Source organism: Carassius auratus, chromosome 43, assembly GCF_003368295.1.
Source record: "Carassius auratus strain Wakin chromosome 43, ASM336829v1, whole genome shotgun sequence".
Taxonomy (NCBI): Eukaryota; Metazoa; Chordata; class Actinopteri; order Cypriniformes; family Cyprinidae; genus Carassius; species Carassius auratus.
In genome coordinates, this window is record NC_039285.1 from 550520 (window position 1) to 570519 (window position 20000).

The 20000-nt window shown below is 37.6% G+C and overlaps 2 protein-coding genes across 2 annotated transcripts in view; both read left to right on the forward strand.

The window, feature by feature from the left end:
- The window catches only part of LOC113061365 (tyrosine-protein kinase CSK), a 14099-nt gene extending 11959 nt beyond the window's left edge, over positions 1 to 2140 (forward strand). The window contains exon 13 of the mRNA XM_026230419.1: positions 791 to 2140. Coding sequence (XP_026086204.1) covers positions 791 to 973 — 183 coding nt within the window. The 3' untranslated portion in view covers positions 974 to 2140. The remainder of the gene's footprint in view (positions 1 to 790) is intronic.
- Positions 2141 to 16807: 14667 nt separating this feature from the next.
- The window catches only part of LOC113061369 (complexin-3-like), a 4934-nt gene continuing 1741 nt past the window's right edge, over positions 16808 to 20000 (forward strand). Inside the window, exon 1 of the mRNA XM_026230423.1 lies at positions 16808 to 17271. Within this exon, the coding sequence (XP_026086208.1) occupies positions 17114 to 17271 (158 nt within the window). The 5' untranslated portion in view covers positions 16808 to 17113. The remainder of the gene's footprint in view (positions 17272 to 20000) is intronic.

The following is a 20000-nucleotide window of genomic DNA, read 5'->3' on the forward strand; positions in this document are numbered from 1 at the left end:
TGTCACTGCGACCCATCTCAGTGTTATTAAATTGTTTGAAATATTTCCTTTATTATTGAGATATTTCGAGTAAGTATTTTATTTTTAGGGGTTTGGCTAAAAAAACATTTGCAATTAAATTAATAAACATGAAAACTACACGCCCAAAGTCTTCCATTGTGTGTGTGTAAAATTAAAATAATTTCTTGTATGCCAGCTTTAGATGCAGTGTTTGTAGTTTCTCTGTATGGTGTGCTGCGTCTCTGCGTGTGTCCAGCAGAGGGCGCTCTGTGTCTCCGCTCTGTCCGTGTCTCTGTGTGTCCAGCAGAGGGCGCTCTGTGTCTCTGCTCTGTCCGTGTCTCTGTGTGTCCAGCAGAGGGCGCTCTGTCCATGTCTCTGTGTGTCCAGCAGAGGGCGCTCTGTGTCTCCGCTCTGTCCGTGTCTCTGTGTGTCCAGCAGAGGGCGCTCTGTGTTCGCTCTGTCCGTGTCTCTGTGTGTCCAGCAGAGGGCGCTCTGTGTCTCCGCTCTGTCCGTGTCTCTGTGTGTCCAGCAGAGGGCGCTCTGTGTTCGCTCTGTCCGTGTCTCTGTGTGTCCAGCAGAGGGCGCTCTGTGTCTCCGCTCTGTCCGTGTCTCTGTGTGTCCAGCAGAGGGCGCTCTGTGTCTCCGCTCTGTCCGTGTCTCTGTGTGTCCAGCAGAGGGCGCTCTGTGTCTCCGCTCTGTCCGTGTCTCTGTGTGTCCAGCAGAGGGCGCTCTGTCCGTGTCTCTGTGTGTCCAGCAGAGGGCGCTCTCATCTCTCTCTGTCTCTCTGCAGCCGCTGAAGGAGGTGGTGCCGCGGGTGGAGAAGGGCTATAGGATGGAGGCTCCTGACGGCTGTCCGGTCGCCGTCTATGACCTGATGAAGCAGTGCTGGACGCTGGACCCCACCGGACGACCCTCGTTCCGTCTGCTGCGTGAGAAGCTGCAGCACATCAGAGCTAAAGAGCTGCACCTGTGAGAGCTACACATCACAAACCAAACCTCGCACTGTGGCTCCACACACTCTGTGAACTTGGACGTGGACTGTTAATCTGGACGCTCTCCTGTGATCTGTGACACGAGAGGAGGAACACACTGACGCGAGTGTGTGTGCGTGTGCATGTGTGAGAGTGAGCGTGCGTGTACGAGTGTGTATGCGTTTGAGTGAGAGTAAGAGTGAGTGAGTGTGTGTGTGAGTGCTTTTCTCTGCAATGTGTGTGTGTGTGAGCGTGTGTGTGAGTGTGCATGAGCATGTAAGTGTTTGAGTGTTAGTGTGCATGAACGTGTGTGTGAGTGCGTGAGCGTTTGTCTGCGTAAGCATGTAAGAGTGTGTGTGCAAAGCGTGCAAGAGTGAGTGTGCGATGGCAAGAGTGTGTGTGAGCATGTGAGAGTGTGTGTGAGTGTACATGAAAGTGAGAGTATGCGTGTGTAAACGTGTGAGTGCACGTGTGTACGAGAGTGTGTTTGAGCATATGTGAGTGTGATAGCGTGAGTGTGTGTGAGCATGTGACAGTGAGTGTGAGAGATGGTGTGAGTGTACGTTCACGTGCTAGTGCCAGTGTGTATGCATGAGTAAGAGTGTGTGTGTGTGTGTGTGTGTGTATGCATGAGTAAGAGTGTGTGTGTGTGTGTGTGTGTGTATGCATGAGTAAGAGTGCGAGAGTGTGTGTGTGTGTGTGTGTGTGTGTGTGTGTCAAAGTGCCTGCTGGAGTTGACGGAGCAGTGCCTGTGTTCCTCTGACAGCAGACTCAACGCCTGTCTTTTTTATTCTTTTCTTTTTTTAAATGGCTCTTTTTTTAATGTCTGATTTTCTTCTGCACCAAGACGGGTTTGTGTTCACTAGCACCAGACTGAACTGATACAGTGAGCTGGGAAACACACACACACACACACCCCAGCTGAGCTCACATGCCTGCCACCTCACACACACACACACACACACACACACACACACTGCCTCTAGTGGACTCGGAGGATCAGTCGATCAGAACTCTTGGTCTGTTTTATATTAAAATCTATTTAAGAAGTGAGGTCAGATGGACTCGTGCATGCTCAGAGAGGCCTTGAGTAACGTGTCAGTGCTTTTAATGTTCATTGTTTTAATATTCTGCCATGATTATGAATAAATCATTCCATCTGACCAGCACAGAGAGTGTGGTTGCTGGGGGGCGGAGCCATCAGCAGGAAGTGACCTCATCAGTGTCGATAAGTGTCACATCTTTCAGACTCTGGTTTGTTTATATCATTTAGTCATTTAATTTATATACTATAGTAGTATTTGATATTTTTGGTTTTATATTTTCATTTTAATTTTAGTTTAGGTTTTAGTACATTTTGTTTTGTTGTCATTTTTAATCAGTTTTGTTTATTTTCATGCAGCTTATTTCAGAGCTTAAAGTTTTATTTCAGCGCCGTTTCTCATTTTAATTCTGATTTCTAAATTTAAATCATTTGTAGGTCTTTATCTTATATTTATAATTTACTTTCTGCGTTTGAATTTGTTATAAACACAGGATTATTTAATTTAATTCATAAATTTGTTTACATGGATTAAACTAATTATATTTAATGTTTTACAAAAACTGCCAGTGCTTTTCCTGTTTAAAAAACAATTTTGGTATTGTTAGTAATTTATTAATATGAAGTATATTAAATACTATTGGAATATTTATTCATACTTTCATTTATATATTTTCATATATGCTTTTAGTATTTTTTTGTGCTTTTGCCTTTTTATTCAAGTTTATTTTATATTTCAGTTTTATTAGTTTAGTAAAACTTAAAATATTTTATTTCAGTTAATTGCGAAGACTCAACATCTGTAATTTACATTTTAATTCTAATTTTAAGTAATTTTAACAGTTGAGTTTAGGTCTATATTTAAAAAAATTATGCAAACACATTTATTCAATTTCACACTTGAGGCATTTTACGAAGTGAAAATAGTGAGGCCTTAAGTATATATTTATATTTTTTTACATGAATCAAAAAAGAAAAATCTCAACGCTCTACAAACCGAACTGAAAGCTCCTGAGTATTTCTATTTCCTGTGGTATTATAGATGTGGCTGTGATCTCATGTAAGTTGTTTTTAACCCTTTGCATTCCTTCACAGCTGCAGTCGTCTGAGTGAAGCTGTAAATGTTGGGTTTTTCTGAAGTGTGTAATGAATCCGCAGGAGATCAGCTCGTTCCTGGTGAAGATCTCCGTCAAGGCAGCGTGTTTGATTTCTTCCGGGAGCCGCTGAGATCTGTTTCGGTGTGTCTGACAGAAACGAAGTGTGTTTGATCTGAGAGCTGAGACTGAATGAACTCCAGCAGAAGCGGATCACAGAGAGACAGGCCTTTGTTTTAGTTTTAGTTGAGGTTAGAACATCTAGAAACATTCTAGAATTGCGTATTATTTTATATGTAAAATTTTGCTTTAGTTTTAGTATTTTTTTTTTTTTTTTTTTTTTTTGTTAAGTAAAGGTAGTTTTTTATACTTTTGTCTTTTTTTAATTACATTTCTGTTTGGCTTTATTTTTGTTATTTTGACATTCATCTTATATCATTTGGAACTAAATTATTTTCCAGATTTTTTTTATGCATTTGTAATTTTTGTTGGCTTTTTTATAATTATTATTATTACATTTGTATTAGATTTTTTTATTTTTATTTTTTTGTATGTTAATACTTCAAATAACCTTAACCCTAACTTATTTTTAGTTAACGCATTAAAAAAAACTTAAACATTTTTAATTTTTATTAATATTTTAAATAATTTCTTATTTTTTATTTCAACTTTATTTCAATTAATAAAAATATTTTTTTAGATTTTTTGCTTTAAAAACCAGTGCTGCTGAAGTGATGTAGTAAGGTTGTTGGGTGTTTTTCTAATGTTTTCTAATAGTGCAGCGTGATGCTAGAGCTCTGTTCTGAACACACTGACTGTGATGTGACTGTTTCATGCTCTTCTGGTTTTAATTAGCGTTGTTCTTCTGAACAGTGGTGTGAAGGGGATGTTGTGATCCCATGAAGTCAAGAAGAGGCCAAGCGTCTGTGTTTGAGAAGCGTGTTTGCTCTGAAAGATCAGGACGAAACTCAAAAATGCCTTGTTCTCTGGAGTCTGTAATTAGTTCTTCTGTTCCAGGTGCGCTTGTGCTTCACCGTAGCTTTTTTCATATTAACTTTTAAATGAACACCCATATAGTAATTAACTGCTGACAGCTTCATTTTCTCTTGGCATTTGAGAGCCAAACACAAACGCTTGGTCAGTTTGTGCTGTAACACTTCATCTGCATCATGGAGAGAGAATGTGTTGTGTTGAGATTAAAGGTCAGTAACTTTCATTAATAAACAAACCCGTCAAACTCGTATTATTAAGTGTTTCATTATCATCTGCGTTCAGGCGAGGGTTATGAGCTGGGAACACAACAAAAGGACGTGCATGGAGCCATTTTATTAAAGTCAGAAAAAAAGGAAAAGTCTACTAGAAAATGGGTTGATTTTATAGAGAATCCAGCGATTGATTGATTTGTTTTTCCTGTTTTACTGAACAAAATTCAGTCGCAAATCATGAAATAAAATATAAACATTAGATGAAAAATAAAATTGAGAATTAGAATTTATTTAAAATTAGAAATGCTGCCTTCGCAACTAACTGAAATAAATTGGTTAAATATAAAAATAAAGCTTAAAAAAAAAAAACAGAGCAGAACAAATGACTAGAATCTAACCTAAAAATGGCAAAAAAAAGTTAATTTACAAATATTTATTAATACTATAGAAAATTACCAATTATAATTTAAAATTACCTAAAATACAAAAGATTAACAAATATTACTACCAAAATTCCTATATATATATATATATATATATATATATATATATATATATATATATATATTACTCACAATATCTTTAGGTACGAATGTTTAAGGCCTTCACTAGTTTTACGTTGTAAATAGTGACAAAGAAATTAATATGCAGAAAATAAAATGTCAAAATTAGATGATATTTTTAATCTAATGAAGCTAAAAATAAATGTTTAACCTTAACATTAAATAATTGTAAAAATAATAAAGCTAAACAAAATGCAATTTATTTATTTTACTTTTATTTTGCTAAATGGAATTGTTTTATTTTAAATGTCTTTTTACAGCTGAACTTCAGCTCTTTTTTTTGGGTTGTGTATTTTCTGCGAGGCTCATTAATGAAAGGGTTAATCCCGTCTTCGTTAACTCGATCTCGTGGAAGACTCTTTTAATCAGCTTTAAGAAACTCAGAAATCAGATCTTAAACTCCTGCTCAAGCGCTTTGTGTTGCACACTACCATTTCTGTCTTATTACTATTGCACGCTCTCCATCTGCACTAGCCAGCGTTCACCATCAGTAATAATCATAAATCATCCGTATGTTCTAGAACAGATGACGGTGGAATTGTGTCAGTCTCAGTTTGGTTCTAGAGCATACTAATAGCTTGTGAATCTCTTTAGAAATGCAAACACACACATGTTGTGTGAGAGAAGGCCTCTGTGAGCTGATGCTTCCACCAACATCTGTTATATTTATTATTTTAAAAGCATGTCTAAGTTAATTCAATCATGAGATATTTATAATGGAAACATTTATTAAAAGTAAATATTTGGACCAGGAGAGATCCGTTTAATTATTCTCAAAATTGTCCATAAAAATGTTTCTGGATTCCTAAATTTTAAATTACTTAATTACATTTTAGTAATCAAAAACATGTTTAATTATCATAAATAATTCAATATTTACAGTTTAATGGTTAAATAAATTTTTGAATCAAAAAGTATGTCTAGTTAAATCATAAAATTTCAATTAACCAAAAGTTCAACCAAAATATAATATTTAGAGTCATATGAAATGTTTAAAAAAATTCTATTTGATTTTTATGGATGTACTTTTACTTTATTTAATATTTTAGTTTAAGTTTTCTAAATTCCATTTTAATTGTAACATTACATTTGAGCAATCAGAAAGCATGTCTAAACAAATTAAATCATGAAACTTACACAACAATTTTATTAAAAGTTTGACAAAAATTATATTTTTAGGGCCATATATAATCCGTCTTACCCCCCCCCCCATGAAAATTTATGGTTTATTTAAAAGTAAATAATCAAAAAGCATGTCTAATTAAGTAAATTGTTAAACTTTGAAAAAATAAAAAATGTGTGAAAAAATATGAATAAATAGATAAATGGAATAATAATAGAATAGAATTTTTCAACAACAAAAAAATTTATTGATCAAACATTTTAGTAAACAAATGCATAAAGCATTAACAATGTAACTAATCTTTAAAATAAAAAAAATTAATCTGTAATATTTTCTTTTATTAAAAATACCATTCCCTATTCCCTTTACATATTCATGTCATCATATATATATATATATGTGTGTGTGTGTGTGTGTGTATATAAAAAATCTTTAGGATATTAATTAAAGATCATTAAAAAAAAATACTCAGAAAATTAGGTTCTGCGACCCGTCCACATTCTGTGCTCTCCATTACATGCATCTGACGGCTCTTCTGTGTTTTATTCTGTGTGTTGTGTGCAGTTCGCTCGCATTAGCTGTAGTTCATGTCTTGAGTTTAGCAGAGCACTCGACCTCGGAGACAAAAACTCCATCAGCCTGTGAGCGGCTCGCTTACACACACACACACACACACACACACACACACCACTGACGTCAGCGTGTTATTAACACCCTCCCTGTGTGTCACGAAATGAGAAATACACCACACAAGCTCCAATCTCGTGCAAACATCAGGCGGCGGATTGATCTCAATCCTCTCTAGGCAAACTCAACTAAAGACATGATCCAGAACACAACGTTTCTGACCTCTGACCCCTCTGCCCTCTCACTAACATCAGAAAGTTCATCGAAAATAACCCTAGCCCAAATCATTAATCATTACAGAGACAATATTTAGACCACAGAAGTGAATTTTTAGACAAAAAAATATATATCTTACTGAAATAAAGAGACCTACATAAAAAAAAAATATATATATATATATATATATAATTTTTTTATTATTATTTTTTATATACAGTAATGTTGTATTCAATTCAATAATTACATTGTATTGTTATTATTACTATGTCTATATATATAAAAATCTCAAATAGTATGTACAGCATTTTTGTAAGGAGGAGTGAACCTTGGGGTCCTCTGGAGTAACACCGAGGCTGTGTGTGTGTGTGTGTGTATAAACAGTCCAATCTGACCCCCCCGGGGCGCAGACTGCCTCGTCTGGTTTGACTGTGAAATATCAAGGCTCTTGGAGTCGGGAAGAACATGTTTCCTGCACTAGATGTCGTGCTGGATTTGCATATTGTGGTTGACATTCATCCTCGGCGTCCGTGTGACCCTCACCGAACCCCTGCAGAGATCTCGCTGTGAGCAGATCGAGGGCCCCGGGCTCCTGGGAGCCTCACCAGCGCTGAGATGCTGTTCTTTTGACCCTTTCTTTTTTTGCATCAAACGAAAACTTCCACCCCTCTGAATGTGATTTTCTCACTGAGATGACTGCAACATTGGAAAATATCTCCTGCTAAACATCTTTTATGTTCCACAGATGGATGTTTGAAGTGATGTGAGAGTGAGTAAATGATGACAGGATTTATATTTTGGGGGGTGAACTATTCCTTTAAAAACGCGCCTGAGGAAGAGGTCTGAATCATTCCCTGATCCCAGGAGCATTGCTGTGCTGCTTAAAAAAGACCTTGTTAACTCTTGCTGAAACAAACCTCAATTCATATGCATTCGTGACTCATTCTGAGAGTTTTACGAAGCAATTAAATGATTCCTGCTGCTCTTGACAAAACCCGAAATTAAATGAGGATTCATTCTCTGGAATATATAATCCATGTGCTGCTCTTTTGAACAGACGTTCAGCTGCAGGCTTTTCTTTCTCAACCCATATGTTATAGATCAGCTCAGGATGCAGACGCTTACTTTGTTAATTAGGTTAATTCACTCCCAGTGTCACAAAATTAAGGGACATATTTTGCAATAAACTGCATCAATCTGCACATCTCAAAAAAGATTGAGAATTTCAGTCTGCTCATTTTCACATATGTATAATTTTTGTTTAAAGAATTGTAGAAGGACATTTTTGTCTGCAAGGTTTGTTAGGGTAAAAAGAGCTTCAGAATAGTGAACACATAAACATTGTGGTACATTAAGGACGTCTGGTTTCAGATGGCTGTTGGAAAGCACATTATATAATGGCTGTTTGTTTTTTTTGCATGTAGGTTTGTTATGAAAACAAAGTGAAAGTTTCATTCGTTAAGGATGGTTGACGCATCAGATTTTGTGCAGTAGTTGCATTCCATCTAAAGCATTTAATATCTTCTCATTCTGCTGATTCAAAAATCCTGCATTTTCCTTACATTGCACACATGTATGACACACTTTTCCTGTGCATACTCTGACATGTTTCTGGTTTAGCATGCGCTGGTCTGTCTTTGTGAATTTCCTCTGCAGATGATGGCCTTAGTGTCACGGACATGTTACTCACTGAGACACTGAGGCTTGGAGACACAAGAGAGCTCCTCTTCCTCTCTCTCTCTCTCTCTCTCTCTCTCTCTCTCTCTCTCTCTCTCTCTCTCTGTCGCACATGTACTCTGGAATCATCTCACATCCTTTGTATCTAGTTTTTTTTTGCAGTGAACTTAGGGTCGGCCATTAAAGACCAAAATGCATTTAGTTTTGGCCAGTTTTAACTTCTATACATTTAGGTTTGCCATTATAGATCAACATAAATATAGAGTTGGCCATTATAGACCAAAATGCATTTAGGGGTTGGCCATTATAGATCAACATGCATGTAGAGTTGGCCATTATAGATCAACATGCATGTAGCGTTGGCCATTATAGAACAAAATGCATTTAGGGTTGGCCATTATAGATCAACATGCATGTAGAGTTGGCCATTATAGAACAAAATGCATGTAGCGTTGGCCATTATAGATCAACATGCATGTAGGGTTGGCCATTATAGATCAACATGCATGTAGAGTTGGCCATTATAGATCAACATGCATGTAGAGTTGGCCATTATAGACCAAAATGCATTTAGGGTTGGCCATTATAGATCAACATGCATGTAGAGTTGGCCATTATAGAACAAAATGCATTTAGGGTTGGCCATTATAGATCAACATGCATGTAGCGTTGGCCATTATAGACCAAAATGCATTTAGCGTTGGCCATTATAGACCAAAATGCATTTAGGGTTGGCCATTATAGATCAACATGCATGTAGAGTTGGCCATTATAGATCAACATGCATGTAGCGTTGGCCATTATAGACCAAAATGCATTTAGCGTTGGCCATTATAGACCAAAATGCATTTAGCGTTGGCCATTATAGACCAAAATGCATTTAGGGTTGGCCATTATAGACCAAAATGCATTTAGGGTTGGCCATTATAGACCAAAATGCATTTAGGTTTGCAATTATAGACCAAAATGCATTTAGGGTTGGCCATTATAGATCAACATGAATGTAGAGTTGGCCATTATAGACCAAAATGCATTTAGGGTTGGCCATTTTAGATCAACATGCATATAGAGTTGGCCATTATAGATCAACATGCATGTAGGGTTGGCCATTATAGAACAAAATGTATTAAGGGTTGGCCATTATAGATCAACATGAATTTAATTTTGGCTATTATTGGTCCAAATGCATTTAGGGTTGGCCAGTTTTGACCCAAACACACATTGGTTTGCCATTATAGACCAAAATGCATTTAGGATTGGCCATTTTAGACCGAAATCAAGAGTAATGCTGTTATAATGGTAAACATCAATCACAATATAGTTAAAAAGTTGAGATTTTTACCATTACACTATATATTCTCCAGCCCTAATTATGATAATTATGCCGTTTTCTTCCTTTAATTCAGTCACTATGCATCTTTTTGGTTGTCAGGCATCTGCAAAAAAAGAACATAATTTGGTTGTTGTTTAGATTTATTATGTTTAAGCCAGCAGGTATATGTGCTGGGTATAAATGTGTAGCTGTGAGCACATGATGCTGTTTTGTTAGAGAATGTGTCTGTGTGAGTGGGCGGGTGTGAATATGATTAAGATGTGACAAGATTGGTTCTGAAAACTGTCAATTATCTTTGCTCCTGTCCTTGCTGTTCTCTGTGTGCTGCTGAAATAGAACCGAGGGCTCAGCGGTGACAGAATCCCAAAAAGGCTACTTGTCTCTCTTGCAGACCTGGAGGTGAAGAGCGCTTCAAGGGTTTCATATTTTCACCTACCGTAGAAACTCATATGAAATTAAATAAAAATAAACACCTCGATTGGAGCAGAGTTTCTGGTGAATTTTAGAACACCTTTGCAGAAGTCAAAACATGTAAGTGCTGGAGTGTTAAATTACAACTTTCCCCAGTAAGTCTAAAAGGAGTGACAGCGAGTTCCTGCGTCAAAGCGTCTGGAAACCATTCATTTTCAATGAGAGCTGGCGATCAGACGGTTGAGCATTGACTCAATGTGGCAGCTGCCAATGGGAATACAGATGCATACTGCTATAGAAAAGCAACTAACAGTAAAGCAAATACAGATTTCAGAGTTGCATGGTTTGCAGTGTTTTTGAATACTGGATTAAAGCAATAGTTCACCCAAAAATAAAAAAATGTGCTGAAAATGTCCTCACCCTCATGCCATCAAAGATGTCTAAAATATGAGTCCATAATAACGCTTCCTTCAGTGAAAAAGTCCATTGTTTAGGATTATATCATATTTGTCTAGGGCTGTTTAAACGCTGCTTGATCTGTGCAGATTTCTCTCCTGATTCAGACCAGAACACTTTTTCACTGGAGGAAAACGGCACCCATTCACTACAGAGACACTGATGCAATGCTACATTTCTCCAAATCTGATGAAGAAACAAGCTCATCTACATCTTGGATGAGGAATTTTCAGCACATTGTAATTTTTTGGGTAAACTATTACTTTAATTGCATTTTAGTGCATTACTTTTTTAAGTGTCTTTGTCTTGTGTGTTTTAATATAATATTGCACGAATGAAATCTAGCATACCACCCCTTTGCGCTCTATTCCTGAAACTCAACCCTTGGCTGTAGGGTACACTCATCTTCATCTACTACTGATGCCACACTGATCTCACTGTTGCAGGCCACACTGTCTGTGTTTACGTAACCAGTCCCTCAGACTGATGCAGCAATGGCAACGGATGCATTGCATGCTGGATGGCAGCTCCTGTAATCTGTGAAGTCAAGAATGACCCAGACGTGAGATTCTGGTCACGTGTGTGCGAGAGGCTCTTTGATGAGACTTTCTTCCCACACAACACTAACACCTCTAGGCAACCTGTCAGATAGATGGACTGGCCTGTCGTACTGCTTTGAGATGTGACTCTGGCCTGTTTGCTGATGCTCTCAGAGGAAAGGAGTTATGTGCATGTCCAGAATATGAGGTAGTCTTTCCTTTAACTAGATGAAGGAAAAAAGCTGAAACAAATTCATAATCAAGACGTCTGTAATCCATAATAATAACACTTCCTCCAGTGAAAAATCAGGAGAATCTGAATCAGGAGAGAAATCTGCACAGATCAAGCAGCGTTTAAACAGATCTAAACAAATCTGTGAGAGACAACAGCAGATGCACTTGTTCACTGGAGGAAGTGTTATTATGGATTATAGACTCTATGTGTTTGAGTTAAAATCATCTTAATGCTGGATGTGTTTCAGGTTTTGTCTTCTCCAGATGTTCACTGATGGACTGGAGTGCTGTGGATTATTGTGATTTTTTTATCAGTTGTTTGGACTCTCATTCTGACGGCACCCATTTACTGCAGAGACACTGATGCAATGCTAAATTTCTCCAAATCTGATGAAGAAACAAACTCAACCTAATCTGGGATGGCTTTAGGGCGAACACATTTTTAATTTTGGGGTGAACCTGAAGACTTGAGATTTTTTTTTTAGCAAATGTAGGTGACATTTCCACGGCTTTTGTTAAAACAGGCCACACGCTCATTGCATGCTGTACTTGTGAAATCAATTACATTTGCCTTGTAAATATGTAAATGAGAATGTGTAAGCTCTTTAATGAATAACCCGGGGTAAAGTATGCACAGAGCGGAACATGATAACCCAGGATTGTGAAAAAGCCCAAGAGAAGTCAACACTCAGAGTGACACATCTGATCTTCTCCTTCATTAGAGCCCTTCACTTCGCCTTCTCTGTTTCTGCTTCTGACTCTTTTCGTCTCTCCTCGTGTCCCTGTGTCACCCGGCTTTGCCCTGTCATCGCTCCTACAGACCCTCGCACTGATTGTCCACAGGAAGTCAGCTGAAAGAGAATTTTCCGCTATTCGCATCCCATTTAGTCACAGCCAGCAGTCTTGAGATGCCTTGAAGCCACTGATAATAGAAAGAGGTAAGAGAGGAAGGATAGTGCATACATGGACAGAAAAAGAAAAGATGAAGGATGCTGCATGGCGAGGAAGAGAGAGAGAGAATGAGATCATCACAGGCGAGTCTAGACCAGTCCTTTGCTGGATTGCATAACTCTCCTTCTGCTGCTCGCAGGATGCTGCGTTTATTCACAGGTAATTAATGGGCATCTCCATGGAGACTGAATTGTCCTTTGGGCATCATGTGTGGACCATTTCTTCCCTCTTGCTGTTACATCCTCCCATTTATAGGACATGAATTTATCATTACTCATCCACTGGATGAGCCAGCAATGGTAAACAAGTTGTAGAGAGGCAGGATGTGTTCCAAGCCAAGCTCTTCGATTGCAAAATTACTTTAAAAACATTACGTTTCAAAATCCCAATGAGCAACACAAAGAGAAGAAAACCTATTAAAGAAACCAAAAACAACCACCCCAATATGATTCTATTGTGTTTGGCAAAAAGTCATGCAGGTTTGGACCGAACCAGGGTGAATAGAGAAAGGCATTTTCACTCGGGATGAACGATTGCTTTAATCGTCATCTACACCCTCGTAAATGTTGTTTACATCCGTCGTGATGGATCTGTTCTGTCATATTCTCAGCACCTGAACAGCTGCTGTTCTTTCGCCGGACAGCGAGGTCACGGCAGAGGTCACGGCTGCGCTCCTCTGCTCTCTCCACTGAACCGTGTGGAGATGATTCTGCCTTGCTGTGATGGATTTTTAGACGCAGCTCTGTACTGGACCGGTTTATGCAACATCAGCTTTAAATGACATTTGAATTAGAATTGTAAACACAAAATGTTGGACAGAATTGAAATCTGAAGTTTTTACTAAAGTGGGAGTTTGCTGAATGGATGTGGCTGACATGGAAGGAAATGTGAACCACATGAATCATTGAAATAAATAATTATAACATTAAGTGTATACTAGGGTGACCATATTTCCTCGGATTTCTAAATTGCCTATTATTTCCCGGGATTTGTTTTCCTATAGACTACAGTCCTCATACATTACACGTACATGTATTTCTATTGCTTTGACTGTTCTTTATAGCTCCCGCCTTCTCACACACCACGATTGGTCGATTATGTACAATGCCTACATGATGTAGGTCAAACTACTTTCTAGACATTGCCTTCAGCAAGCATGAAATCAATAGGAAAGCAAAGCCAAAATCCAGACATTTTAGGTAATTAAGACATGTCTGGAAGAAAGAAGACAAACGGTCACTCTAGTATATTATAATTAGTCTCATCTTAATAGTGCATTAGTTTATTTTGATTCAGTGTTGTTGACTTCACAATTATTTTTTAACCTTTATTTGTATAGCTCTTTATTCAATACCAATTGTGTCAAAACAGCTTTACAGTCAACCAAGAAAACAGTTTGTTAATAATGCAAGAGGACAATTATAGAGTCATTTTTCCAGTCAAAGTCAGTTCACTGATGTCATCATCCAGTTAAGTTCTCGTCCAATAGTGTCTGTGCAATCAGTCATGCATCCCCAACTAAGCATGCCAAAGGAACCAAAACTCCATCGGTGACAGAAATGAAGAAAAAAACTTTGGGAGAAACCAGGCTGGGGCCAGTTCTCCTCCTGTCAGGTGAAACCAGCATGATGTGATTTAAGTTCAGGCTGCAGCACAGGTCGGATTGTGCAGAGGATTCGTCTGGTTCCCGTGGTCGAGGTTATGAGGTGTTCACAGGGGGCTGTAGAGGTCATCTCTAAGTGATGATCCACCGGATAATAAATCACTCTCATCATCCTACTAACCTCATTCGTCCTCAGATTCACAAACGACAAACCCTCATAGCAATCTCTGCTTTAACACAGACATTGAAACAGCTGTGGCCTTACTGAGGATGCAACCATGTTGTTTTATTATATAATGAATGCATGCATGCTGCCATGTACACATCACGTAGCTCATGAGATCTGCAAAATGTCTGATGGTCTGGCCAGCGCTGCTAGCTGTTAACTAGATGATGATGATGAGGTTTATTGACGTCCTGTGAAGTCATGCATACAGGATCCGAAATTTACTTTTTACCACGCTTGCCAGTGGCGGATGAAATTTACCGTCCATAAATGTTTTTCACGGGCCATGGGACTGTTATTTGCATTATGTTAAAGACTAATTTGGCATTTTACAATGGCATTATTTAGTTTTATTTTATTTGTGGCGTACAACATCACCATGCATTATGGTAAATGATCACATTTCCGTATTTCTACTCATTTTAACCTTTATTTTCTTGCCAAAGCCAAATATTTACTTACATTTGGTGAGTGTTTATTCCTATGCGTATCATATATGCCAAAATAGACATTGTTTTGCCACTCATTTAAAAAAGCATGCCTAATTAGGACATGTGTCACCATATTACTGTAAACAGAACATTTTTGTCTGTTGACATGCATGCAAATGGATGATATGAGAGCAAAAATGTTGCATTATTTTTCTGGGTAATATCAGAGCGCTTGCCACCCGAAAAACCCTGAAGAGCTCCAAATGCAGACTGTTCAGGTTATGGAGCACAGATAACTGTGCATGTGGTAGTCTTTGCCCTCAGCGAGAGCGACTGAACGGTTTGTTAGTGGAGCAGATCGGGAATGATTCAGTCCCAAGGGAGGGGGGAGGGGTGTCAGAGAGGGAGAAAGTGAGAAAGAGCCAAAAATAGAGACATTATCACGATGCACAGAGATGTATGATTTTTTAATCATCTGGTGTTGATTAATTTTGGAGTAATGGAGGCCGTATTTATATTGTGCATGTAATAAGTTTCCACATTTACATGCCTTTGGAAGATTCTGAAGTGGCTCACAATGCATTCAAGATATACTCTATCTATACAATACTGATATTCTGTATCTATATACATAATTCTTCTTCTTTTAAATGTTCCTTTCTAAAACAGGCGACTGCTTGCTTACACTCACAAAGTCTTCCAGTTTTGTGGACATTCACACAAAGACCAGTCGATCCATTCAGCTGGCTACACAGCATTTGACCACTGGATGTACAAAAATCAGTTCAGGTTTAAGAAGTGTTTCAACTTTGCATCAACAGCTGATGAACACATTAATCAACGGTCATTTAACCATGTAGCACTGTGTTTTTGGAAGGCTTTTGTCTTTTAAACATTTTTTGTAAAATAATGTAGAATACATGTTTGACTGTAAAATGTCTCATCTTTGTGCCGTTTCTTTATTATTGCATTTGATAATCCATGTGGAGGTGATGCTGACAGCTTTATATGCATGGATGATAATCTCTGGGATTACAGTTTTGCTCTTTTCTAAATAAACTAAAGTGTTGGCGACAACTTTTCCTTTTAATATGAATGTAAAATTTCATTCCACACATTTAGTTTTTCCCTTTTTTGTCACAGGTTTTTCTCACCATCCAGATGGAGGGATTTATCTATTCGGTTGTTAAGTGATGACGTAAGAAGCGCTGCTTCCGGGTCCAAGCCTCAACTCGCTTCACTTGACAATACTACCCCAGCAGCCGTTTATGAGCACTGTTTATTCATATTAATCATTTAAGCTAAACGCTTTCAAACTTACGATATACACTACAGTCTCCGTGCTCACAGCGTCCCAAACACAAATAATTTTTATATATATTTTTTATATTGATATTTTCATTGTCTGGCTATCAGGGACTTCAGTATGGAGTTAAAGGTTAAGATTATAACTTTTTCGCTAGTATTCTATCACATTGTGAGTTTATATTAGCACCTTTTGTTGTTTTCTCGTGGTAACTGATAGAGTGTTTGGACACGGAAGCGCTGCTACGTGACGTCAGACTTAACAAGCGAATAGCTAGGTGCGTCTTAATCAGTGGTCAGGGCACTGATCAGGGAGTAACATATTTCAAGGGCTGTCTTAATCGCGAAATATTTCCAGCATCGTTTGCTCCATGAAAAATCCCAAAATGTACCGCAAAAACAAGGGCGCATCGGAAGCAACATCACATTTCTAAATCAAAAAAAAAAATGAATCACAGGAGCTCAGTAAATAAAATGATATGCTATAAAAGATTTGAAAAGACAAACCGTTTTTTTTTATTTTTATAATTCCTATTTTTCAACATAAATGCGCACATCGCTAGACAGGTATTGAACACATTTATTTAACATTTAGAATTAATATTCAGATAAAATGATGTAAAGGCATGTAACAGGACGTTTAAAGAGATGTTTAAAGAGAATAATAAATAATATCAAAAAGAGATCGGTCCTGTCTGTTGTTTGTTAATTCAAACGGTGACGTTCAACTATGTTGAGTCAGGGAACTTACCAGTGAAAAAAATAATTGTACATGATCTACTGATTCACGACCTCGGAGGCTGATCAGTTTGGCTTGCCATACGCACGAGCTTGTTAACAGCGAGCGCGCGCTTAATCCGACGGTACGTGGGATTGGGCGGGAAGAGTCGACTGAGGAAACACGGGATTGGGTAGATGTAAGTGTCAAACCGCTGCTGTGACTCAGATGAGGAGATGAATCCACTTCGCTTCACTTCACTTTACCTCAGCTGAACGCCGGACGGAGTTTCTGTTCGGCGGTCGCGGAGAAACAGACCTTACTATTGACCTAATTGGACGTTCTGGACAAAAAACAGGGATATTAAGGAACACTACACTATTTAGAGATGGCTTTCATGGTAAAACACGTAGTCGGCGGTCAGCTGAAGAACCTGACTGGAGGTCTGAAGGAAGATAAATCTGACGGAGACAAATCCGACGCTGGGGCGAAAGGAATGACCCAAGAAGAGTTCGAGCAGTACCAACAACAGCTGGAGGAGGAAAAGTGAGAAACATTCCTTACCCTCATGATTTTTCAACTCCGAAATCATGTGTAGATGTGATGATGTTGTAGGCAGGTGAACGTTAGGCGCGTTTGGAGACTGAGAGGCGCGCGCATTTTTCGCGCCTCGCTGGATATTTTCGCGCGCAGCTGCTCGTTTCGCTCAGGGTGATTCCTGCTCAGTCAGATATTAATAATTCTCCAAATTATTCAGAGTCCAACAGAATTGCGTGTGTATAGGCTACTATTAGAATTTTACCTATTCGGGATTCAGACGAGTTGCTTCAGACTTACCAAAGTAAATTCTGCTTTAGTGTAGATGTGTTAAAACGGTATTTATAAAATAATTGGATTCGAGAGTACTGTTCTTAATCATGTAAATAGAAATACAAAAGATGACAGACACTTATAAAAACGTACTGTATCATATTACATTGATATTACGGAATTATGTTAGTATTTACTAGGCTACTCCAAGAATAGCATGATACATGTCCGAAAATCACATTTCCATTGTAGTGATATATATATATATACACACATACAGTATATATTCAGTTCTCTGCCGTTTGCTTCGTTTAAATCTACTCATTCTCTAAGTATACCTCAGGTAAAACGATTTTAATTAGTATTTTACTCCAATTTCATTCACACCCCAATCTGACTTCTATGAAAACCCTTTTGTTCAAGGCTAACGATATGGGAAAAACTAGGCATTGCTTCAGACTTATCTGGTCAATTCTGCTTTAGTGTTGATTTGTTTGTTTATTCTAAATGGTATCAATCAACTAAGATTATTATATTTCAGTGTATTATAACTGTTAATAAGCATGTAAACCAAGAAACAAAAGATGGTAAACACTTACTGTACCATAGTACACTGATATTATATTGCATGAATTTAATGTAAGTCTGTATTTGTAAGGTACTTCAAAGAATAACATGTGTACACGTCCACACTGATATTATATGGTATGAATGATTACTCTAAATGTACTGTGGTATTTACAAGGTACTCCAAGAACATCATGATACATGCCCAAAACAAGATTTTGGGAAAAACCAAAATGCGAGACCATTAGAACCATCATATTATGATTCCTATGACGCTTTGTCTTTAGATATCAGCTCATAAAGGACAGATAGCCAAAGCATGAGCAGGTGGTGGTGTTGACGCGGTTTGCATAGCTGCCATATTTGGAAAATTCAGATCTCTCAGACTTCAAATGGCTGTTCTGAGCTCATCCACATGCTGTAATCCAACACACGTCCTCCGAGAGAAGATTTTACGTGTTGAGACACCCACGTGAACAGCTAGTTTAAGACGGCTGACTTTGACAGGAGTCGTGTGTTTAATTTATTGAAAAAGCAAAACCAGCATGATCTTCTCAAAGGTGTTTGCTGCTTATTGATATCAAGTTCAAGTGCACTTATAGAGATGATCCCTCTGGAGTAAGCATTAAGAGAAGGTTACTGCTGGTTGTGTGACTTTCAGCCCTTAATGTGTCTATACTGTCATGACCTCTCCTGGAGATTTGTATTGACCTTTCACCTCATATGACCTTTAACAGTGCCTAACCAATCAGCTGTAATCCAGTGTGAGGTTAACTTAAACTTTTGTATGATCCCGTATATCCAGTGTTTTTTTTTTTTTATATTTGTTGATTTAAAGGTGCTATAGGGAACTTTTGTAAAAATATATTTTTTACATATTTATTAAACCTGTCATTATGTCCTGACAGTAGAATATGAGACAGATAATCTGTGTAAAAATCAAGCTCCTCTGGCTCCTCCCAGTGTCCTATTGCCATTTGCAGAAACTCCATCGCTCCCGGTAAAAAACAACCAATCAGAGCTGCGGTCCGTAACTTTGTTTGTGTTCAACATGTAGAAAAATGTATATAATAAGCGAGTACACCATGAATCCATTTTCCAAACCGTGTTTTTAGCTTGTCCTGAATCACTAGGGTGCACCTATAATAAGTGTTTATATTCGGACTATTTTAGATTGCTTCGGGGGTACCGCGGCGGAGTAACCCAGTACCTTTGTGATTCTTCATAGACATAAACAGAGAGAAGTAGTTCCGGCTACGATGTTCTTCTGCAAGACGCAAGCAGTTCTGTTTATTAACCGCTAGAGCGTCAAAAGTTACCTACCGCAGCTTTAATTCCAATGTTTGATTGGATGCTATCTAGTTTCCTGTACTGTAGAAGGCTATTGACGTTAGCCTAAACTAAAACCATTAAAAAAAAAGTAATATTTATTGTTTATAAAAAAATAATTAATAATTAATTTGTCATTTTTATGCAATTTTAGTATTTTTTTTTTTTTATTTTTTTTACTGAAAAAATTATATGGTTTTTATTTCAGCTAGCTGTCAAGGCAACATTTCTAAATTTTAAAATGAATTTTATGTTGAACTACTAAAAACAAAAAAATAAGCCAATTAAAATAAGTAAAAGAAAAACTATATAAAAATTGTTAAACATGACCAAACAACTAAATATATATAACTATATATATAATACTAATAAAACTAATAATAGTGTATGTGTGGTATTAAAATAACGCTGTTCTCAACCTGTCTAGCAGATTTTTTATTAACCTTAGAAATGAGTTTCTCATATTTCTCACATAAAAACTTCTCATATTATTTGCATTTAGTTTAGCATATTTTATGCACAACTGCACAGTAATTGTATATATTTCCAGCATTCTGTCTGAAGTGTTT